Genomic DNA, 25,371 nt, shown 5'->3' with positions numbered 1-25,371 from the left:
GCGTGGAGAAAGATAACGGCACGGTATGTTAGTATCGGAATTCATAACGGTTTCAATTTGATGTCGCCGCCGAAGCCGATGCCTTCCTCATCGCCGATCAACTGCGTAGTGGTTCCCTTCCTCCTCTTCTTCTTCGTCGCCTCCTGCGTCGCCCTCCCTCGCGAGTCAGTCTCCTCTGCTTCATATTACAATCCTTCCGTTATCGTTGTCCTCATCGGTTCCTAGGTCATTGCAGCGCCGATCTAAAGACGCTTAATGTTGGCATAGAACTCAAAGCAGAAACCTTGCCGCTCCGCTCCGGTCGGCGCACTTATGAGCTTCTTGGCCTCAGGAGATCCTCGTCGTATGAAGTCAAGATATCGTACCCGGCATCTGTTTGTTCTATTTCCCTAATGATCCATCGATTTCCCTTTTCTTTATCTAAATTAAATTGATGGTTTGAATCTCATTTGGAACTTTGCAATAGATCCCCGCAAAATTTTCCATTCAGTTACAGAGGCCTAGGCTAGAACTTCGGTCCACGAAGAATCGAAGATTGCTGGATACAGAGAAACTCATTTTCAAGGCTGATCAAGAGGAATCTGTAACTAGTCATACTTTTCGGATCAACTTTTAAATTTTTACTTTTATTTTTGAAAAAACATGTTTAATGAGATGATTTGGTTATGCAGGTTTTTGTAAGTTTAACCGTTGAAAATGGAGGTGTAATTGCCATGAAAAGTGTGCCAGAGCAAGAACTGGTCATCTATAACATAGGTATGAGTTCAACGGTTTGTTCTTTCTGTTAGTTTTGCAGCTTAATAACATGTGTAGTTTAGAGGGAGAATAATGACGAGCAAGTATATTGACCTAAAAGTTCCTACTGCTATTTATTATTCAAGTTTAACTGATGAAAGAATGTCATCAAGTTTTTGAATTTTAGATCGTATGAATAGTATCTTATTTAATGATATTTCAGTTTAATTTTGTTTTGATTTTTTAAGTTTCTTACATTCACTTTCACAGTACATGTATGCCTCAAGATATTCCCTTTATGTATGTATTTATTTGTTCATTTTATGTTTTGTGGTCAAGGTGCATATAAAATTCTCAACTATGTACTCTATTCAGTTCTAGCATCATATATGTCATGTTTTATGTTATGTTTAAATTCTATTCTGGCAGTTTGCCTTTCCTGCTTCGCTGAGGATAACATCCACTGAATAGTTTTCAAGCTGTTATCTCATAGTGTGGAATTGTTTGATCATCCCCTCTGATATTTTTTTTTTTAACCAAAATTGTAACATTCCTCCATTGATCAAGGATTTCAGTCTCTTAGAAGTATCATGAGCTTCCAATAATGAGGGTTTCAATTAATTCAACTGTTGCGGAGCTACTAATCTGGACCTTCTAATTCATATATGTGGATCTTGAATCTATAAATGGGGGTTTTCTCAATACAAACAAAGAAAGGGGAAGTGACTTTGACAAATCTTTTTGTTGTTAATCTTGGGTCAATCAATCGAATATTGTTTAATATTCAACAGATGAAACATTCTATTATAGGCCTTTTAACTATTTCATTTATGTATATTTTTTTTATGAAGTTGACAACATTTAGCAAAATCAATATTAACAACTGCAATCCCCATGGCGGTGCCCAGTTGGCTAGAGGATGACAACTTTGCTATAATGGGGCAAGGGGTCAATTCCCGACGGGTGCATGCTCTCGGAAAAAAAAAACTCCTCCCACCCTCTAGCCACTTGGCGGCCGGCTATAAGCCGACCCTGTGATTTACCTCCCTTCACATAACTTGGCAATGAGTTGTGAGAGGCGCCTGGGGTGAGCGTAATCACCTTTGCTACAATATTGGCACTTGCATGGTTGTCAAACTTGGCCGATCATATAGAGCTCAATGAGTTAGATTATGATTAGCAATTCCTAATTCAATATGGGTTGGTAGCTTGGGTGTATGCTTGAGCCCTAAGAAGTTATAAATACAACTAAAGTTCACAAAGATCTCATTAAAAATGAATGAAATTGAATCAGAACTGGAGGGATGCTTAAAATTAATTGATTTCTTGCTGATCCAACAATTCCAACTTAGGAAAATGTCCGAAGCATGGCGATGATAGAAATAGGAAGAGAAAGTAAAATTTTTGTATAATCTGAGATCTAGATTTTTTCACGGCCCAAGTTAATTCTTTTGTTTAGTATGTCCGTGAAATACCAAAGCATAACATGTAAGGTAAGACTTGCCAAGTCAAACACCATAATCTCTTTAAAGATAAGCTCCAAAAAATCCAGAAATAGATACACCTAAGAGCATCTACTAACTCATCATAGCATCCACCAAAGAGAATTTGGAGGAAACAAGGTAATGTCAGCTAGGAAAACTGAGTGAGAATGTAACACTATTTAAGTAAACAACAAGGAGGGTTTCACATGAAACATTATCATAATTATCACTGTAAGTTTATCATTATATATATATATATATATATATATATATATATTTTAAAAAAATCCCACTTATCTTCAAGTAAGATTACATGTTTCTGTTTCATGTATAGAATCAGAGTGGGGCCTTTGGATTTCCTTTGCTCTCTAACATTGTAGGGAGGTACACCACCAAGTGAGGTCAAACACAAGTACAGATGCCTCACCAACAATCTGAAAATGCGCATTCATTTGCAATCAATTGAATGTGCTGCTGACATAATGCTCACAAATCTGCAAACAAGCCAACTAGAGGTTTATGTGATGTTATATACAACATAGTTATACTTCTCTTCACTTTATTTATTATAATGACTCAATTTTAAATTTATTTTCATGTTATGACAAATGTTTAACTCATATAACAAGTTAACTATCTAACAACAAAATGTAAACATGCTCGAAACTCATTACCACATAGAAGCACTAGCACAATTACTCATGATATATTCTATAAGCATCCAAAATTTCACAGACACAATAAAGCACCTATATATTCTATTCAATTTAATGAGCATGCACAATTTCATATTTTTACTACAACTATCAGTAGTAGACAATAAATATACACAAAGAAGAATAAGCATGGAGGCCAATAAATTTTTAGGATCAAATAACAAGTATATAATTGAATAAATATAATACAGGGTTACTTCCTCAATTATAGTTTTCCACCCAGACACCCTCAACCCCAACCTTTATAATCTCACATCATTAAAAGTGACTATAGTGGCAAGTAAGACTAAAAGTGATTGTAAAAATGAAACCTCTCTTCATTGGGGTGTAACTTTTAATGCCCCTACTTGACTCATTGCCACTCCGTGTGGAGGAGAAACACTGTGAAGAGGAATTAATCTGGAGAAGAGGAAGACAATGGGTTTTTTTTGTTCTGATGATTCCTTATTCTCTTGCAAATTAGGTATTAAAGAGGGGAAATATGTAGCAAGCCAACATGATGCTTACAACCATGCTGAAAAGCTCTTCACCGTTTTTTGGCAGTATACTGAACATGACTGCTTTATAGTATAGTGAATTTGAAATTTCAAGGAAGAGGAAAGTTGAAGGATGCTTACTATCATAGGGCGATATTTGAAGATCTCGTCAGATCTCACAGGGTGCAGAAATTGAAGGTGGTGAAGGGTGGAGGCTTAGGTCTGCAGAGAATGCCGAGGTAGGAGGGGTCCTTGCAAACACCAAGGGGACGAGAATAGTTAGGAATTGGGTTGAGAGTGGATTGTGAAGGTTCAGTTTCAGGTAACGATTTAATAAGTATAGAACTTAATAAAACAAGATATAACAAGATTTCATTTAGAAAAGAGAGAGTGAAGATCTTGGTCTTAGGAGAAGTGAGGCTCTACTTCCAGTAGCAATAGGCCCTACTATGTCTGCATAAGTTTTCTGTGCTGTAAGGAGCGCTTAGAAAGGTTGTGGACTTCTCAAGCCTTCAGCAGTTTTATGTGGTTCTGTTCAGGATTATCCCACCCTTTTGCAACAACCTCATTTGACTCCACCAGGAATGAACTTCATGGCTGAAATAGGGTTAATGCTGTTATTTTGCTGATAATGTAAGAATACTTATACTAATAGTAATATATTTTTTTATTTATAGTGTAAAATAAGGTTAATTCTGTAAGCTAACAATTGTAGATTATAAATATAGGTAGTAGGTAGTGGGTAGTAGGTAGTACGTGTAATCATGCAGTTATTATCAAGGTAAATTTGAAAGGTTGATGTAATGAGTAATTGAGTACTATTATTTACATATAATAAATAGTAAGTAATGCCATATCGACAATCTTTTTGTTACCTATCGTCCTTGACAAATATGCTAACCTAGAGTCATGATACCAAAGCACCATAATAAGGTGAGATTGTATTGTAACCCACCAAACTAGAACTGCGATTGACAACCACGAGCAATAGAGGGTTTGTCCTCCAATGTGCTTTCCTTATTTTGCCTATTCTGTTAATATGGATCTGTAATTTTAGATATATTAAACTCTTGCCTTAGTTGAATGGCCAATGCAGTCATACAAATATTTATTTTATGGTAAGATATAGATCTGGGTTAAATTTATATGGTGCCAGCCTAATGAAAGGGAAAAAATGAAATGAGGCAAGGGAATATGCAAATAGTAAAGAGTAGTGGTTAAACTCATATGGTGCCACCCTAATGAAGTGGAAACAAGTACGAAATAAGTCAGGGGAACATGCAAATAGTAAACAAGTGGCATAAGTGGATTATCATAACTGATAGCTGCCACTTGAGTTGTCCAATGTAAACAAAAAAATAAATCGTGAAAAAAATCAAAATGGAGCTAGGGATTACATTCTATATATCCTCTTCCGCATACTGATTATCATCTTGCATATTCTTTGGTAATAGATGATACATTATCTAATCTTCTTCCTCAGGATTGTTGGGTTTGGTGCCATAAAATGAGCACACACAGACACACATAGAGAGAGAGATAATTTACAACACTCATTTTTCTTTCTATTCAAAAGCTCTTAAACCTCAAAGTGGTCTTCTAACCATTTATCTTAATGTTTCTAAATGTATATACCTTCACAATACCTTTAATTTTAAGAACAAAGCCAGATGCACTACCTTCCAGAAGGATCAAATATCAAATCAGAACACTACAGTCTCTTGCACTAAATGCTTAATGCTGAAGAAAAATCCACACTGAACCTTATATACTTCCAGCGTCTGTTGGCACTGTTGCATTTAATTTCAATCATGCTAATTGGTAAATAATAGCATTAACTTCAGATTACATAATTTAGATGTGGTAGATTGATTGTTGTCGACTAGGATATTGTGTATGGGATGGAGAGAAATTCCACTTATTTTGAGTTTCAACGCTTTGTTTTTCTTGTGAAGAGCCATTTCCAGCAGCAACACAAGACCCTTCCAGTACATTTATTTCATCAACTTATAAACACAGTTGAATTTTTCTATGAACAGTTTATCTCTGGAACTCTTTACATGTTGTCTAGATTGATATTGATGGCTAGAAAATCATTATCCTTGTGCTTGATTGCTGCCCATACATCCTCAATGCAGTATTTCTAACTTTAATTTAATCCCAGCTTTGCAAAAATGTGACTCCTACATTGTTGTCTTTTTTTTTAAAAAAAAAAAAATCTTGTTAAGGTTTCCTTGCCTTTCCAGTTTGTGACGAGTTGATGTTAGGGATTCCACACGATGCTTGGCGGATTGGAATAGCGGCTCTTCTCTGTTTGCTTCTTGGTGTGGTGTTATCCAAATTCCTTCCGCTGCTGATAAACAAAGGCTTAGAAACAGAAGATGCAGCAGCGGTGGCTAAAGATTCATGACTTAATAATCGAACACAGAGAACCTCTCCAATTCAAAGCCAAAGGAACCAAGAATATTCAAATAAAACCAAACTCAATTGAGCAAAACCTTCATCATATGAGCTCCTCACCATCTAGAGAACCTCATCTTCGTCATTACAACTCATCTCTTTGTTAAAATCAGACTTTGTATCTAAATCTTTTATTTTCTGTGAGATACTAGTGCATCATATTCTTTTCCCCTTTCTTGTGTTATTTTTCAAGTAGTTCGTTCCTCTTACATTCCAATAGGCATAGTTTTGTAAGAATTTATTAAATTTTAGTATGAAGCATATAAATGGGCTATTCTTTTGGTTAAATGGTTCCTATTTTAATGTCTCTTTTATATATAATGTCCATGCGTTAATAAATACTTAAACTATTACGGATCTATTTCTCATTCTAAAGGCGCATGATTTAAATCTACAAATATATGCAATTTGAATTATCGAATTCCGACTAGTGTTAGAATGATCATCTTATCCAGTAATATTATTGCACTTAGTCTTTCACGCACTGTCACCTGTGCTCGATTCTAGATTATTTTTTTTTTAATGAGGATTTAGCTGATATCCTAGGTTGATCGAGATATTAGAACCAACCGAAAAGGGAAAACAAAAAGCCTGCATGAAAAATATAGATGAAAGTAACAAGAATAATCATTTTGACCAATCCACATTTAGAAACAAACTAATCGGTTGACTGGTTTTATTAATCCAGCATACAAAGTCTTATCACAAAGTCATAGAATATTCAATTTTGAAGAAAAAGATTACAATAAGGAATCCTAACTTATTGTTGCCTCTAAATTCCAATGGCTCAATCATATGCCAAATTTATGTCAGCATTGTACAATAACTAGGAAATGCTCCTATTGAAAATATAACAAAAACATGGGACCAGGAACCCCATTAGGACAACTACTCAACTGTTAAGAGTACAACATCTCGATGGTGCCAAGCTCAGCGACAAATCAGACACTTATCATAGCTGGTTATCTGCCATATCCAGGTGGTGGTGGTCTCATTGGTGGCAGCAACCTCCAATTTGAGTTTTGAGTGTAAATTATCCACCATATCCAGGTGGTGGTGGCGGCGGCGGCGACCTCCAATTTGAACCTCTATCCAGTGCAGCATACCTATTATTGGCTTGCTGGTGTTGGCCATATGATCTCCTTCCATGGTATTGAGTTGCTGCTGGTGCCCTATCAGCACCATAATTTCGATCCCGCTGCTGGCCTCCATTGTCATAGTAACCTCTGTAGTTAGCATTGTATGAGGATTGTGAATGCGAATAAGCTACATGTGTTACTGGTGGAAGAGCTGAAATGTCATTAACAGAAGGATATGGATATCCTGGACTTTGCGGGTAGTAAGCTGGCACGTTGCTGCGAGCATCAACATGGCTGCTCCCATTATAAGGGTAATGTGATCTATTGTAATGATCTCTTTCATAATGAGATGGAGGTGGCCTGTCATAGTAATGTGACGACGTAGAAGAAGCATGCCAGTGACCGGGACCATCATTTCTGTGACCATAATACTGTGAATGGCCAATCCGGTGTTCTTCCCTTGATGCTGTTCTCGGATCCACATCATATCTGCTGTTTGAATATTGTGTACTCACTGCACTGGCATTGTATGGAAATGGTGCAGGCCTAGAAGTTGAATGATGGTTGTCTCGACTTATCTGTAAGCTATTAACAACAAGCCGATGTGCAGCATCTCCAAGTTGTTTTCCAGAAATTGAATCAGCTGGATTATGCCTGAGAAAGTACACGCACGAGACAGTAAAAAATTCAGCAAACATCACAAGTGAAAAGAAAAACAGACTAAAAGTGGATGTGTCATTTGGTTGCTTCATTCTTTGTTAAGAGCAAAATATAATTTATAAAACACAAAAAAAAAAAACAAGATCAGATGATAACTAGTACAACCTTCCACTTTCATACGGCCTCCTGCCAGCGTCATCATATGGCCGCCTGCCATTTTCGTATTGCCTCCTGCCAGTGTCTTCATGCCACAAAACTGGCGGTGGCTTTAAATCACTAGAAGTTACCATCTACAGCAAGGAGACCATATTAAAATAAAAGGAAAATACTAGAGAATTTATGGGGATTCAAAAACTTTGAACAAAATAAAAGAAAAGCTTCATAGTCTATAAAATTATAAATTACAATCAACAGTTAATTATATAAACAAAGAATACAGACATAGCCTGTTATGGCGATTACCCAATTAAACTCAAAAATATTGTTCATCCTAAAAAAGTGCAATTACTCTGGCCAAAAAGTGATGGAGATTAAATTAGTTTATGCAATTATATCATATTTAAAGTGTGGTTTTGAGCAATTTCAGGCAACTTGCGGTGGACCTCCGATTGAAACTAGGCAGTTTTTTTTTATTGTTATGTGATTTCCACTGCTCTTTGTTTCATCTTCGTCTAATGTAATCCTGTGTTATTTTTTTCCCAATGTCTATCTACTCCTGCTGCACCTTCCTGACTGACTTGATTTCACCAAGTACACGAGTGCTTGGATGCATATGTGACATGAATTGGAGTTGCTGCTTTTGTCATTTCCACCTCTACCAAAACACAGCAAGAATTTGTGACCTCATCCCACAACAGCAAGATGGTGTTCATGCTCCAATCGCCAGACAGGAAACTTTTATTCCTTTAAAAATTCCTTCAAATTTAAAAATCAACAAAATAATCCTAAATTTTAAAGAGATGAAAATGATTTTACATAGCCGGCATATCATTATTATGTTAGATAAAGTAAAATAATAATAATGCCTATAAGGCAGTCTGATATAATTTTAAGTCAATTTTTTTTTACAAAAGAAATTAACTTAGTTTCTCAAAGTCTTGATTTCTAATATCTCTGGCAAAGTTAGAGAATTATATTTTACCCTTACCATTTGCAAAAACTACCAATGATACACCGAAGGCCACACTTACCATCTGTCAAAGTTAATTTCTTCTCCATATGATACACTGACAACACTATCGCTCCATGCGATCATCTCTCACACACCCATTGGCTGCCCCCTTCGCTCTCCAATGATTTAACCTTCACTGATGGCCACCCTTGCCTTGGCCTTGGCCTTTTTATTCCTGACACTGATTAAGGTAGATAAACAACCCGTCTCTGCCTTGATGACTGAGATCCACTCACCAACAAAAAATTTGCTTCCCTCACTCTCCATGCGTCTTTTTTATCTTTAAAGCTTCCAATTACTCATCCAATATATATATATATATATATATGAAAATATTTTTTCATCTTTCATGCCATAGATGCAATCTACCACCTATAGTTGTTTTAAATGGTGACCATCAGAGTTAAAGCTTTGTTACAGAGTAGAGACGATGAAAAAAATATTAGAGGTATCAGTAAATGCCATGGTATTTCTACAAGTGTCAATATAAAAATTTTGGCATATGAAATGGTTAAGATGAATGTTTGAAGTGTTATGTTAGAATCAAAAAGAACAAGATACCTACATTTCATAAACAATTGAGTATAAGCCAACACAGATCATTTCTACAAGTGTCAATATGAAAATTTTGGCATATGAAATGGTTAAGATGAATGTTTGAAGTGTTATGTTAGAGTCAAAAAGAACAAGATACCTACATTTCATTAACAATTGGACATAAGCCGACACAGATCATTTTCAAGTATAAAAAAAAACAGTATAGTTTGATTAAACAAGATGAATCAATTAGAAGCAGTGGAGTAAAAAAAAAGCTTCGGAGTGACTTAAGCAAGAGGACTTTCCACAAACTACAGAAATTCTTAAATTCCAACCAACGAGTCCCTATCTGTAGCCAATCAAATTCAACCCCACACATGAACAAAGGTCAACCAAGGAAATAGTTGTTGAATTGAGAGATGTTCCCACTAACTTGAATGGAGATAAATTGTCAATCATCATGCACGAATGAGTAGTTGGAAAAGAGATGTTTCATCAAAAATAAAGCCTGATGTCAATTAGGATAAGCCAGGTAACGAAGGTACTAAGTAAATCATATAACTAACAGGTAAACAGATGTATACCTTTTGGGGGAAAATAACACCTGAAGGTGGTTGAGTGATGTGCTTATGTGCATCTGGAAGTTTGTAAATTGAACATCTGGAGAAAGGAACGATTACACTCTTTCTTTGAAGCAAATACCAAATACGCTGAGATTTGGAGCTTACATGACTTGATTATCCATTATATCTTCCTTTCCTTTAACTGGAGATTTGAAAATCGGAGGACATGGATCTCCACCACAAAGACATAGATACCCATTCATTCCACCACTGCATAGAGAACAAATGCCATAACAGATCAAACAGTTAAATACTCTTCTTAAGGTCATTGAATTTTTGTTAAAACAGCATGCCACAAGTCCCAACAATTTGGGATTAGCCATATATATTACATTTCACCATTCAACTATGTGTAAGCTATGTATATTAGTAACATTACAATTTTAAATCACTTTTAATGATATCAAATATAATTATTTTCTCCCATTTCTTAAAGATTTCTATGTATCTATTTTCTTCCAAACATGCACTCTGAGATTCTCCATTTATTTGACACTAAGTTTTTGTAATTTCATTAAATATCTTTATCATTTGACAGATTAACCAAAAATGGCTAGCCAACCATTCGATATTACTAAATACCATTGGAACAAAAACAATTGACACGAGCTATAACTTGCTAGCAGATTTTATAATACAAAAACTCTAAAGAAAATTTGGCTTTCCAAAATCGCTATTTAACAAGGTCACACTACCACTATTCTTTAAATGAACAATAACTTAAGGATATTTGTCCAATCAAATAAAAGTAGAATACTATTTCTCAATTGTTTTCTTAATCAGCAGAGGCATACACGCAGATGATATATACCTGGCCATAGGATCAATTTTCTCTTTTACTTCAGCCTTCTCCTTGTCAGGCAAATTTGAGAATCTGCTTATCAAAGAGAAAATGTATGGGGAAAGAGTGTGGGAAACATTCACAAAAAGCATGTCCGACATAATACTGTTCCGGCGGACTTCCTCCTCCTATCAAAATATAATCACACATAGTGAACCTATTTTCATATTCAGAAGAGAACATGATTCTGATTTGCATGCGACCACTAATACCGTTAAAGTATGTTCCACTTTTCTAATCTCTGAAAGTAAGCGAGTTTCATCGATGAATGGTAGCTTAGCAATTCCCTGAGAAAAAAAGCAATGATCAAATATTGTAATGTTGAAAAGTACAATTAAAGGAATTTTCAAGATACACAGTTAATTTGACCTGCCACGCATATCTCTTTCCATTCATATCCACTTCAAAATCTGAATAAAGATGATTAAAAAAAATATGAAAAATGAAAACGGAGGATAGGCTTTATCAAGTTTCAGTTACCAATTGGATAGAAGTCAATAATTGGAGACGTTGGATCAGACATCAATTGTCTATACTGTAAAGGAAGTGCATGGGAACTGTAACAGTAGACAAAATATCAGCCAAAATAATTAATAAAATGATAAAAAATATAATTATTGATATTAATTGAATCACCTTGCAGCTGGAAAGACCCCCATTAATTGATTGAATGGTTTAAAAGGTGAACCGAGAGTAAAGCTTATGTTAAAGCTGCCTAAATCTTTCATATCAGAGGCAAAAGGAGCATAATGGTAAGGGTAGAACCTGGTAACAGAAGAAAATAATGTAGAATGGATGTATGTGTACATACTATACATAAACCAGAAAAGATAATTATGAGATCTAATTTTAACATAAGTAATGCACTGCTGAAGGCAGTGTTGTGGATCAATCATAAAAGTAAAAGGCTGCACATGCCAATTGCTTATACCTTATTCACTAAAACTAGTTCTCCCAAAAATTATAACTACAATGAAACATTCAAACTTCAAAAAAAAAAAAACACAATTCCTTTTCCCCATTTTTTTTGACAGAAATAAATTACAATAATGTTAGTGTATCAGTTTAACAAATGAAATAAAGGAAAAGCACCAGTGACATGAAAAAGCCAGCAAGTTCTTCGCATCACACTGCCTTAAAGTTGGAACCAATATTCACATTGACCAGTAAAGCAACACAGCCCTCTTATTCATTCCTGTCCGAAAAGGGGTGGATTATTCTTATCCGAACAGGACAGGATGTACAGTATATCAAAATAAGAACTAATAAAAGCCAAATGAGCATTCGAAAGCTTATTTAAAGTATGGTTAATTAATAAATCTACTGTTAACTTTTAAGTTTTTAACAAATCATCACAAACTCTGTGTTTTACAAATATATAACAATTTCAATTTTGTAAAAAATCTATCATGACAAAAACTAGCCAACAAATTTTTAATTAATTTTTAGAGTATTATTTTACAGAACATTCTACATCATTTTGCCACTCATTAGATTTTTTAACGACCAAATGTGTCCTATATTAATACTTTTATCAATTAAACATTATTTAACTATAGCAAATTTTTACATTTTCTAAAAACTGTATTTGAAATTCTTAAATCAATATATGGCATGAAGTAACAATATTCATCAAGAAAAAGTGTCATTTGATGTGTTATGTCAAGAATGTGCAAGATTTGTCACAAATTTGTATGTGATGTACTTATGATAGATTTGTTACAACCCAAAAAGTTCAGGATACATTTAATAGTCAACCCTATTGATCAAATAATATTTAATGAAGTTTGTTAACCAAAAAAAACGCAAACCATAGAATAAAGCTGTCAAATAAAACAATATTCAAAAGATCAGGAAACTAACTCATTGTTCACAACAGCCAGGATATAATATCAAAGGCATAGAAATAGCATGCAAATCAATAAGTTGAGATTTGGATTTCAAAGAGCATTGGTGGAAATGGTTATCAAGAAGATAGAGTTGAAGTGATCATGATAAAACCAAAGTTTGAAACTTTGAGTCCTGCTGAAGTTTCATTCTTTGACCAAACTAACACGATTTTGGTATCATGCCATACGGTGCTAGTGGTGAATTAGAGATGGCAGGAGGAGTGAGAAGACAGCTATACCTAAGAGCAAGGTTTATATGGTTAAGCCCACATATTGTGTCATTTTAAATATTTAAAAACAAAATAGAGAAAAAGTAAATTGCAAATTCAAGCACATAAAATTGAAAATCTTACCATTGCCATGAGCAAACTCCTTCATAGTAATAGTGCATGACCCAGCACAGGCCTTCAGTGTACCTCAAGACCTAACAAAAACAGAAAGTAAAAAAGACTAGGTAGTTGACATAATTCTTACAATTCTTTGAACTTATGGTAAATTTTTAAAGTTGGATTATATTAGATGAGTGTCTAAAAGGCACAATACCCATCCTCTAGAAAGAAACTTATGGATATTTTTCCAAAAAAAAAAAAGAAGGATAAGTGGATAACAGAACTCCTTCATGGCCTTGCCTATGATGACACTTATGATAACAATGCAGTTACAATTGATAGAACCCAAGGTGTTGGTTCATTCAAAATGTGCATCTGTCACAAATCAAGTCTATGGCAAACAGACTTCTTCAGACCACATGATGATATGTTTTTGCAAAATTAGTGATATCAATCAAATGCAATATCATTCCTAGGGCCTTAATTAACCAAATCCAATCCAATCCAATTTCTTTGTTACTGCAAAATTTTATCTGAATAAATCAAATAGAAGGATCCAACAAAATTCTTGATAACCAATACAAATGTTGTCATGATGGGACCAAGAGATGCATGAGAAATAACACAAGGCTCCCAACCCTTTTTACCCAAGTTGACTTCTCATTTCTTAAAAGCTGACTCATGCACACATACCCACAGTTGAAGAGGATATGCTAGACCAGTAGGCCAAAGAGTCAGATAATGCAGCCTTCTAAGAATATAGACTTTCAAAATGAACCAATTAGTCTGGTTTGGACTTTGGATGCCCATGCAAATGGCCAATGACCATGCATTATAAAATCATTGTGCGAAGAAAATCATATAGCCAAGAAGAATGATATAGTTTTATTTTGTCATGATCACATCTATTGTGAGAAGTGAGAAGAAACACATGGCTAAGCGGAAGTATTATTCCATTGCATTTATTATTACAACGTTTCTTTCTTGTTAGATAACAAGAACTTACTGCTATCAACCTACAGTAGATAAACAGAGAACAACCAGCCATTTGAGATGTCATGGAAAATGTTTAGGATTTTCTGATGCAAATAAAACTACCAGACCACTTTAAACTATATGAGTAGAATATAGTAAATAAATTCATGGTCTAATAAGCGGAGAGAAGAAGACATTTGCTGTTCTCGACAGAAAGAGAAAAGGGGAAGTGAAAGAAAAACGAGGGAGATGATCTCATTAGCATCAATCTATCATGCACATTGATTGGCAACAGAACAATACCACCTCTCCCAATCAAGCACAAAATAAATTTTTAAACCATGTTTACGGACATAAAGATATGAAGGTTAAATCGTATCACTAGCTAACTAGCTTGTTAAATTTCAAATCATGTCTAAATTAATGTTCTAGTTTGATCAAAGCCAATTTCACCAAATAGATAAGCAAAACACATATTCCAAGCAGTGTTTAAAATTTAAATCAAAATATAATTCTTTATATGTATCTTAGTTTGTGAACACCTATTTTTATATGTTTGCGTTTGTACTGTATTTTTTAGATTGATATGCAAATATTTCATGAAGAATTGTAGATTGCCTAGTAATCATTAATCAATATTAGATGTTATCTGTAAGCTACCTTAATTCCGATACGAGTATTCCACATGAGTGTGAATTTAAGTATTCAACATGGCTATTTCTTAAAAAAAAAACAAGTGATCATTAGAGATAGCAAGTGTCCACTGGGAGTGTGGATATGCCTAACTGCTGATGTAGAAACAGAGGGACAGAAGAAAAGACCAAGTATTAAAGTACCAAGGATTGTTTATATTGATTGCTTAAAATGTTAATTTTATATTTTATATGGTAGATGTAAGTTAAAATTTTGACACGTCATTGTTCTTAATTAAACTAATATTATTTTGAAAATATGCAGTCTATATGCATAATTTACAGTATACCAATTATTAAGCTTTTTTAAAAGCTTGATAAATTATAAAGGTCTCAACAGATTAAACTAATCACTTACAACATCTCTTTGAATTGCCTCAATTTCTTCTGGAGATCGTGCAGAAAATTTTTCTTGATAATATCTTTCTTTCCATCCAGGATCTCCTAGTTTGACCTGTCACATTAAAAAAGAATAACTAGTCAACTAATGTCTAGCACGGGATACTTAAATTAAATGAAAACAAAAACTGAGTATCCATGGGTCAGTCTCAAGCCTGTTGCATAATCCAATTAGTAGTGTGAATGTCAATTATTGGTCAAATCTTTCCAACAACTAAAATCTACTCTACTGACAGAATGAGCGGAACTTTGTGATAAACCAAATTTTCATGGATTTAAGTATTATTAAATACTGTTTCTCTTGACAATAGAATGTTAAACATAACTTTTCAATCCAGTTTAAATCAGACTAAAATTGAATAAATTTCAGACCACATTCTCCAAGGGCATGGTTGTGGACAGGAGAGAAAAAATGTGCATACCATCCTCATAATCAACAGAAGTACAGAAATGTTCTTATATAACAGATAACAGGACAACGTGATAATAGAATCAAATAAAATAAGTCCAACACCAAAAAAATAAAAAGAGCTATAGGCATAAACCTTGTCCTCTTCTGGATTTTCAGAGTTAAAAAGATCAGATTTCTCCCGAAGCAATTCCTTAAGCTTTGTCTTCAACTCCTCTTTATTTTCTTGTACCTAGAAATTAAAAACAAAATTTTTAAATTGACAACAAAAAATTTAGTACCGTCTGAATGAATATGAAATTGAAGATTATCTTACTTCTACTTCAAGACTATTCTCGGCCTCTACAATTGCTGCACCTACTGTTGCTCCTCCAGAAGACAAGCGAGCAACTTTTTGGGCTCGGAAACTAGCCCCTTTACTATCACAGTCTTTGGATTGGTTAGCCTAGATGTCAAGTGTCATAGATTAGTAGTTTGTGCTATCTGATTTTCATTTCTCATAGTTATTATTCTTTCAGAGTCTGAGGAAGCACCAACTTGTTGATATGGTGAAGGCAAAGCACCCGATGCAAGTCGTGAACCTTGAAAACGAGTGACAGGAACTATGGAATCAGGTCTCACTTGAGGGTCGATATCATCTCCTCGCTTCATTTGTGTCTTTTCCCGCTTAATTCTTTCTGCTTGGCGCTGACAAAAATAAAATCAGTAATGAATATCACCAAAATTTTGATGACAATGTCACACAACAAACGACAGAATGGAATTCTATGCAGTTATATCACTAGTAATAATTGTAGCTTTTAATTATGTTAATTAAAATTTTTAATCATCATTGAGTTTAACTGTCATCTTTGAATATGTTCATACAAGCTTGACATACCTTTCTCATTTTATCATATCTATGTTTAAATATCTTTATCATTTTTCATCAACTGAAGCTCCACCTAATTGCTTCAAGATAATAAAAATTTATTCATTTTCTTTTAAAAGTATCCTATACATCCATAAAGTATCAATCACATGGAGTTATATGGAGCTTCCTAATATATATTTTATCAAACAATAAAGTTGATTCTGAAATAAATAAAAATTGTAAATGTAGTCGCTTCAAATAAGCAATCTTCTGGAATTATAAGGAACAATAAAGTTTAGTAAATCATGTATTGCATAAATTATATGATATATGAAACTTGTAAGGAAACATGTAAAATTGCATGGAACATGTGAACCTTGATGCAGATTAGACATATATAATTAATCAAGTAATAAAATTGTTTCTAAAATAAATAGCAAATTTGGAACTGACTTGATGCAAACGAGCCCTCTTCTGGAATATTTTGTCTTCATATGACCCAACAGCCTGAATGAAATGTTCCACTCTGCTCAAGTTGGGCTGGCAGGAACAAAAACAGTTAGGTTACACAGATGTAAATTTGAACAATAAAATGGGTGAGAAAATTCAAATCTTGTATACCTTGCATGAGTCAGTTAAATAGCCATTCATTACTCGAAATTCCTTCTTGTACACAGCCATTAACAAATTTATGGCACCCTGCCACCATGAAGATTAAAACAACATTGACAGCTAGTGAAAAATCAAGAAAAAAACGTACATAATGACATGGAATGATTAAATTTCTTAAATTTCCAAATCACAACCATTCACAAAAAGAAGAAAAGACCTCAGATCGCAAACCTCTCGAATTTCTAATGTTGGCATATGAGGAAGGAAGTCATTCCCAACAAAGAAGCATATGAAGATGAAATCATCAACTATGCGTTCAAAGTCAACTTCAAAAGGAGGATTAGGGATTCTGAATTCATATTCCAAATACTCTCGCAGAGTCCAAATGTTAAGAAACTGCATTTTCATTCAATTATGGTAACGTTTACCATTTTTACTTAAAAAAACAAATGCCAAAAAGACAAAGTATGTACAAGCAAAATCAAACCTGGTAAGGTTTTTTGGCAATAGATGTGTCTTCACTCTTTTCATCAAATTCCCCAGATTTTCTTTTTGCATTCCCTTGGCAAACTGCTGCTAAATGGCCCATCTGACCACACAAGAAGCATTTGTCCTGCTGCCCAGGAGTGAAAACAATCTAACACGCCAAAAACAGAGATTACACATGTAAATATTCCATCTCATGAAGGAAACTACCAAATATATGACTGAACGTAAGTTAATTTATCAAGAAGATGGCCAATCAAAACAATCAATATTTTGGAAACCAAAAAGAAATGTATTTACATAGTTGTTCACCAAATACAATATTTGAACATACAGAACTTTATCCAAAGTTCATGAACAGAACATGCAAAGTGATTTATATTTCTAGCATCAGCAGGAAATAGGATTAAGCACTAACCTCTCTCAAGATTGAGAAGTGCACCTCATGTGTGGCCAAAGCCAACATGATCAAGTCAGCATCCTGAAAAGAAAATGATCATGAAGCTCTGATATAAGAACACATAAATTCCCACAAAATAGACAATGCTAAGGGAATGCACGAAAGTTAATGAAATATTGACAGCATGTGGTGGAATAATTGGTATATATGGTGATTCTGAAAAAACAAAAATTAAAAACTGTGCAGATTAAACGTTGACATGATCTCATGTGTCATGAAAAACAAGATAACTACTCTGCGATGGTAAAATATGTAAAAATATCATCCACCCAGACAGAACAGCTAGAACATAACATACCAAGCCATATAAACAGTGTCGAGTGTTTGGATCATAACCAGGCAGATTCCGCTGGAGACGGACATACGACATAATTTTGTGTTCCCCTTCACCAGGAACATTAGCATCAGAAAGGATAACCTACAAGGAATTGCATCATAACCAAAACAAAATGTTTGTATTTTGTTGTCAACATTGTACATCTGATTGACACATTAAGTATAATGAATATAAAGGAACAGTTTGATGTTTCCATGACAGAAAAAGATTGAACTATAAAGCACAGAAGTAATAACTTGCATACTTTTATTCGTTTCCAACCAGGGTCATAATTTAGTCGGAGATGTATATAGTACTGCAGCGCAATTGATAAAACGGCCATAAATTCAGTTCCTGGAGTAATAACATTTGAATCAAAAAGTTGTGACTCCTTTTTAGGAGGAAGCTTTCTGCCTTCCATTTCAAATTCTTGGCGTAGCTTCTCTTCTTCAGCTTCCTGCAACAGGAGCAACTGAATGATAATATGTCACTAGAACTTAATATTGCATGTGGTTGCTAATCACAAAGCCTAGGTGTCACATTTCTACATGAATGATATTGTTCTGTGAAAAATATACAGTAGAGATGTAAAGTTATAGGCATGCCCACCGCATCAGCCGCATCTTTGGCTGCTCTAAATCTTCTAGAACGCTGTTGGTTCATCTTAGCTCTCGGTGCAACACCATCTAAAGACAGTTTAATTATTAATGTGCTTTCGGAAGTCAGAGGGAAATAATCGCACATGGATTCAAGTTCCAACTACTAGAGAAATCAATAATGAAAACAAGATATATCTCATAGAATAAATCCATAAACTTAAACATGGACCATTAAAGAGTTCGTATCAATGAAAACAAATATTACTAACAGAACTCACCAATTGCCATATATAGCAGTTTCCGAGGACGCACCATGACGAAGAGTCTGTCGATGTAATCAAAAATGCACTGAAAGACCTCATCGAACGTCGTGGGTGCAGGCTGTTGAAAATGTGGAGATGAATCAACACAAAAAAAAAAAAAATCTTATAATTTGCATGCATCGTATATTGTGTAAAAGACTCATGAAATGCAAATGCATGGAATGTACAGCAACTATGGCATAAGTGCAAATCAAGCAAAGTTCCAGCAGCAACAAAGAATGAATGGAAAGCATAAGAAATCCACAATATAACACTGAGAATAATTCACCTCACAGAAAGAGAAAAATATTCTTAATTGAAAGATCATCCAATACAAGGGATCATAACTCTTTTTCTAGCAAGGCAATGAGGCAACTCTATAAAAATACCCTAAAACTATAACAAATTCACAAATAAATTTAAAACAAATGTCCAAACAAATCAGGATCCTGACACCTCTTATCTTTATAGCTTGGCAATACGAACACTTTAACAACAACAACAGCAACCAAGCATTTATCTCACTACATGGGGTCGTCTATAAAAATCCTCCTATGCCATTAGATTTGATCCCTTACTATATCATCATCTATATTTAAATGAATTATATCTTCTTTTATTGTTATTGACCAAGTCTTTTTTGGTCTCTCTCTTCCGTGTATTTGTCGTGGTTTTACATCGCTTAATTGAGATATTTATGGGGCGACTAAGTACATGCCCATATTATTTTAAATGTGTCTCTCATAGTTTTCCCTCAATAGGCGCACATCCATCTTAATATCCTCATCTATGCGACCCTCATTTTTTTGCTCTTTTGAGCACTTCATAGCTTCATATAGCATAGCAGGTTTAATTGACGTTTTGTAAAAGTTCTCTTTAAACTTACTAAGGATGGCAATTTCCTTCTAATCCGATAGGAAATCCGATATCCGACCCAAATGGAGGAGGGTATGGAGGGAAGTTTTAGACTCAATTAAATAATCAGCTATTCAGGTATGGGAATTTTCGGGTTCGAGTATGGAGACGGATATGGTAAAATCCTACTCATACCCTACTCGATATATATATATATGTATATATGTATATATATTGAAAGAAAAAACTTTAGTCTGCTTACCTAATAAGCCGCTACCTGAATATACCTGTGTTCAATAAGAGATCTAGTAACTTCTCTCCCTAGGGGGCTTTTTCTTATTATCCTCAATGTTATTTTTTTAAGAATTTAATAAATATTTATAAGTTCATTGAGATAATTTATTTTTTTAAAAAAAAAAGCGAGATAATGGGTAGGGTATGGATACCCGATCATCCGACGAGTATGGGAATGGAAATGAAAGTTAAATACCCAATGACTATGGGGATGAATAAAATAAATGGGGATGGGTATGGAGGATATGAAATCCCACCCAAATTCGATCCATTATTATCCCTAAGAGGTACCTTACAATCAGAGATGGATCTAAGAAGGGGCAGTCTTGGGCTCTAGCCTAGCCCGGCAGAGATGGGGAGTAGCTCGCCAGTACTAGGATTGATTGGGAGGAAGGCTGAGTGAAGAAGCGACAATGGGGGCTATAGGAGTAGGTTTGTTGATTGTGGGCACCTTGGGACAAGTAATACTCCTCTCCCGACTCGTCGCCCTAGAAGTACTTGATCGAAGGAGCTGCCAGTGGTGGAGTGGCGGAGCCCATCGGCATGGCAGACACGACAACGAAGCGATGAACTCAATGAGTTGCGTTGTATTGTCGACCATCTCTCGCCTCTTATTAGAACTGATCAACTACTGTGAATAGGACTTCTCTTAATCCCTGTCGGATCAAATTGGAATTAATCTCTACCACTGAATGGGGAATCATTGACGTAACCAACCACTTCTGAGATGACTAGAGTAGCGTTCACGATTTGTTAGATTCCTTTTTCCCAATTAGTCCTACACGTGTTGAGGTCTAACAAGTTTTGAAACAACGAGTGTATGGCCTGTTCAAGAAATCTCTTCTTGGTTTAGGTGAGGACGTTGATGCCCATCTATTGTCTTCATTACAATTGGTCAAATACCATTTTTTTAAATTAAGGCATTTTTTATTAAACTTTAACAACATTATAAATTTGAAATCCTGAAATATTTTAACAATGTCGTAATAATTAATAACTTTGCTTTAACAAATTGATTGGCACACGTATTATTCTCTATTTTGCATTAATATCCTTCATTCCTTTTTAATTTTTTTTTACAAAAAATGTGGTATACAATTTGGAAGTGTTTTTTTCCTTTTTTTTTTTAAAAAAAAATGTTTTAGCAGGGTGGCAACATGGTGATGGAGAAACCACCTACCCTTTGACCTTATATCATATAATCTCGGATGGATTTGGGATTGTTGAGTCGGGCCGAAGCCACATGATGGATTCAATCTAAAGAGATTTCGTTCATTAAAAAAAAACTAAAATATTAAAGGTATTCAAGTTATAAGGTGCAATTGTAACCAGCCAAATCTCTGATACGCAATTTACAGAATAGACTGTAGTCGTCTTGTAGAAGCGATAAAATGAGCCTCAGAAGTGTTGATCACAAACTTAACTCATAAGACTGGACTAAGACAGGACTGTCTTGGGATCTAGTCTAGCCAAAAAACAATTTACATAGATATTTGTAGTCTGCAATTTGGCACCAAAGAGAATTGATGTGTTCTTTCTTTTTTGTTCATTTCGTTTTGCTGGTTAACTCACCTTCCACACCTAAAGCTCAGTCCAATCCACCTCTAATTTCTAAATCCGTCCCTACTTATGATCACAAAGAATACCTAACATCATCCTCCATTTCAACCATCCTACTCATATCCTATGTAAAACATCTCTATCAAACCTTTCATCCTTTTGCAAAAACTATCCTAGATACTTAAAGTTTTATAGGGAACTCGTATCTCCTATCTTAACATTTGTCTTGATATGTCTAATACTACTTGACTTAAATTTTAGTTATTGTCTTTATTCTACTAAGCCTAAAACAATTTACTTCAAGTGTTTCCCGCTTAGATTTGACCTTAACAGTTACTCTTTCACGTGTCTCATCAACCAAAATAATATCATCTACAAACAACATATATGATAATAACGTATCTTGGATATGTTCAATGAGTTCATCCATAATTAGTATCAAAAGATATAGACTTAATGCTAATCCTTGGTGTATATCTATTGTTATAAGAAATGCTTTAATCCACCTAGAGTTTGCCTCTTTTCATTGCATCTTCATACATATGCTTAAGTGTTTCAATATATGCTACGCTAACCACTTTTTTTCTTAATTCTCTATATAATTTTCCTCAGAACTCTATGAAAAACTTTTTCTAGGTTAATGAATATCATGTATAAATCTTTCTTTTTTTCCTACTACTTTGTAATAGTTATGTATAGTTTCTATCATTAACATTTTAAGCATGAATCCAAATTAATTTTTAGTCACCTTAGTCATCTTCCTTAATTTTTTTTTTCTACAACTCATTTCCAAAGTTTCATTGTATGACTCATTAGCTTAATACCCCTATTAGCAATAAGAACACTTATTTAAAAAATAACCAAAAATTAGAAGAAATTCCCAAATAATTCTAAACCTTTTAAATTTTAAAATATCATGATTACTTATGTCATCCCTCCCCCCACCAAAAAGAACTTGACTTCGTCAAGTGGGAGCCCTATATAGCCTTACAATGCGTGCATAAGTGCAGAATGGACAAGTATTGCATTTGTAGAAAATAGTTCACTTGCTTCTTCTTCGATCTCAGTAAATAAGTTATGTCTATACAACATATCTTATAATGTTTCCATGGGGAGGTAGCATAGCCCGTGTATCAATAACCATGTAAATCATATGGGATGGTTGCAATAAGGGTAGAATAACAGAAGGAGTAGAACTTGTGGACAAAATCAACAAAACAAACAAAGAAGAGGGCTCAAGTGTCCCTTGTTAAGATATTAGATCCTTTATATTGAAAGTTGATTAATGTTTAATTCAAGTGGTAAGTCAATAATATAAGCATTAGAGGATATTTTTTCATAATGTGGGACCAGAGGAGCATGCTTAATTCTTTATTTCAAAATAAATATTAACAATCATGAGATCATAAGATGTAGAAAATTAAAACTTATATTATTCTCTTCATTACTTTTCCCAAATCCAGAATCCATATGTATTATCTTTGTAGTCCCTTAGAGTGATCCTATTGACAATTTAAATCACCTCCAAGTATAACTTTTCAGGCATATGTATACCATGAAGTATTTATCTAGCTTTTTTCAATATATTTTGTTTCACATAAGTGTCTTATGACTAGTTATGCTCATAGTCAATGTCTCTATTATTTCTCGTCATTTGCAAGTATTCATATATTCCAATTTGCTAATCTAATCCCATAATCGTGGGTAACCATGTTTACCTACATTGGCATATGGCAACGCAAGAACTTTTGCCTATTTTGCATAGCACTTTGGTTTTGATTGAGGAGTCTCTTATGGGTGACCTCTTAGCCCGTCCTTTACATATCAAGGTAGCCAAGTGTGAAAAACCTTCATGTCACATACGAATGATGAGCTATCCTAATAACAAATAAGGTTAATATTTCATAGGTACAGATAATATTAATGAGGGCTTCCTAGACTCAATAAAATTCTCAGTTTACAATTCACAAAAATGCAAAATGTAGCAAGATTTGCATCGTATGATGTGAAAAAGTTCTATCCTCATCTAAACAGTATTGAAAAAAGATCCCAAAACTCAAGCACCTAATCCTACATCATTCCAATTGGACGTATATAACTCTTTGAGGAATGGAAGAAAATAAGCCACGAGGGTCAGACGGCAAGAAAGAAAACAAACTGCATGTCAATTGTGATATGGTTCAATTGACTCTCATGCTGGCGAACTAATGCGGCCTAGAGGGAAAAAATAACATTTTGCCTACAATTGAAATAAATAGAAAAAGAAAAAGAAAAAGAAAATAGAAGGGGAACCGTACCCGATCCTCAGGGTGGAAGCAGGGATGGATGATCCCGTTCATGTCAAGGTAAAGATTATCGTACTCAAGGCCATTAGGGTTGGGCTTGGAGGTATCGATGGGGATCTTGACGCCATCAATCTCGACCGCCTCCTCCTCCACCACGTCCACCACCACCATGGGGTACTTCTCCGCCAGCCAGCGGTAGAACGCAGGGACTCCCATTGCGCCGCCCCTCTCACGCTCTGTCCGCGATCTACGGAAACCCTAACCCTCGGATCGAAGAAGAGAGTGATAGGAGGCCAGACTGAAACCCTAGGTGTTGACGAGAGAGACGAGCGATGATTGAACCCGTACGAAATCAGGAGGAAAAAAAAATAAAAGACATAAATAAAAAGGTAGGATTATTTAAACAAAATAAGGAGACTAATTTAACTAATTAATTTTCCTATTTATTCACAAAAGTTACATATTATACCTACACAGAAAAGAATTATTATTATTATTATTATTATTATTAATTAAATCTAATAAGCCATTCTAAAATATAGTATTTTTATAATAATAAATTTAATGATTTTTTAAATATTTTTGTGATTTGGATATATTTATTTAACTATACTTATCTTTTAAAACAATATTATTTTCAATACTGTTTTGAAGACTTACATAATTTTTTTTATTATTTTATAGCAGTAGACAAATAAGATCGGTGAGTCTTACGTCAAAAATTTATTATTTCTTCGGGAGCTTTGCTTCTCTTTTGCAATAATTTATGAAGATATTTATCTTAGCATAGTAATTTTTTTAATAGAAGATTAGTTACTCAGTAAGATATTTTTTATATTCATCGAAAATTAATCCTAAAATTTATTATAGTAAATACATATAAATATCAACTATGTCAATTCGTGAAAGTAAATATTTTCTTCTCTTTATTTAAAGAGTTAGAGTTAGATAAAGTTATTATCAAATTTTAAGTAATTCTTCATTTTCACTTGTTGCAGTAAGAAATTCGTACGAAACAAAAATTTACAATGCTCTTGGAGAAGAGATGGGAGAATAACTTATCATTGGAAGAGCGATCACAAATGAATGAACAACTCTTCATCATTCACAAACTAAATCCCTCTTATCTTTTTGATGTTGTCTTCACTCACCCTTCCTCTAATTGCCTTGGATGCTTTTATAAGGAAAAACAAGTGATGGTAACGTTGCTCATTATAAAGGAAGAGGAAGAAGAAGGGGTGCCCTTTCTCCTTCTTAACATGTGTAGTCACTGC

General features: G+C 34.3%; 2 protein-coding genes across 2 annotated transcripts; one reads left to right on the top strand and one right to left on the bottom strand.

Annotated features, from left to right (window-relative positions):
- The first annotated feature begins 2 nt into the window (after positions 1–2).
- LOC122041833 lies at positions 3–6,159 on the top strand. Its single transcript, XM_042601662.1, has 5 exons — positions 3–164; positions 236–374; positions 467–583; positions 672–756; positions 5,658–6,159. Exons 1-5 carry the CDS (start codon positions 61–63, stop codon positions 5,819–5,821), a joined length of 609 nt encoding a protein of 202 aa, XP_042457596.1. The 5' UTR covers positions 3–60; the 3' UTR covers positions 5,822–6,159.
- Positions 6,160–6,517: 358 nt separating this feature from the next.
- On the bottom strand, positions 6,518–24,460 carry LOC122041832 (5'-3' exoribonuclease 3-like). Its single transcript, XM_042601661.1, has 24 exons — positions 24,110–24,460; positions 19,080–19,182; positions 18,812–18,888; positions 18,468–18,659; positions 18,185–18,304; positions 17,845–17,907; positions 17,428–17,577; positions 17,172–17,336; positions 16,950–17,027; positions 16,782–16,868; positions 16,013–16,162; positions 15,792–15,920; positions 15,612–15,707; positions 15,026–15,121; positions 13,025–13,095; positions 11,419–11,547; positions 11,263–11,339; positions 11,152–11,192; positions 10,995–11,069; positions 10,753–10,910; positions 10,047–10,151; positions 9,903–9,978; positions 7,776–7,900; positions 6,518–7,604 (listed from the first exon to the last, which is right to left on the bottom strand). Exons 1-24 carry the CDS (start codon positions 24,311–24,313, stop codon positions 6,905–6,907), a joined length of 3,267 nt encoding a protein of 1,088 aa, XP_042457595.1. The 5' UTR covers positions 24,314–24,460; the 3' UTR covers positions 6,518–6,904.
- Positions 24,461–25,371: the final 911 nt, after the last annotated feature.

The sequence above is a fragment of the Zingiber officinale genome, chromosome 2A (assembly GCF_018446385.1).
Source record: "Zingiber officinale cultivar Zhangliang chromosome 2A, Zo_v1.1, whole genome shotgun sequence".
Lineage (NCBI taxonomy): Eukaryota > Viridiplantae > Streptophyta > Magnoliopsida > Zingiberales > Zingiberaceae > Zingiber > Zingiber officinale.
This window is presented reverse-complemented; position numbering and strand designations above follow the sequence as displayed.

Bases quoted from the DNA above. Each gene is read 5' to 3' on its own strand.
- LOC122041832 (XM_042601661.1), bottom strand. From the start codon at position 24,313: ATGGGAGTCCCTGCGTTCTACCGCTGGCTGGCGGAGAAGTACCCCATG. The intron at 19,183-24,109 runs GTACGGTTCCCC...CATTTTCAACAG, and splicing joins GCTTCCACCCTGAGGATCGG to CCTGCACCCACGACGTTCGA. The intron at 16,163-16,781 runs GTCAGTTCCAAA...TATTTTTGTCAG, and splicing joins AGAGGGCTCGTTTGCATCAA to CGCCAAGCAGAAAGAATTAA.
- LOC122041833 (XM_042601662.1), top strand. From the start codon at position 61: ATGTCGCCGCCGAAGCCGATGCCTTCCTCATCGCCGATCAACTGCGTA. The intron at 584-671 runs GTAACTAGTCAT...TTGGTTATGCAG, and splicing joins AGGCTGATCAAGAGGAATCT to GTTTTTGTAAGTTTAACCGT. The intron at 757-5,657 runs GTATGAGTTCAA...TTGCCTTTCCAG, and splicing joins ACTGGTCATCTATAACATAG to TTTGTGACGAGTTGATGTTA.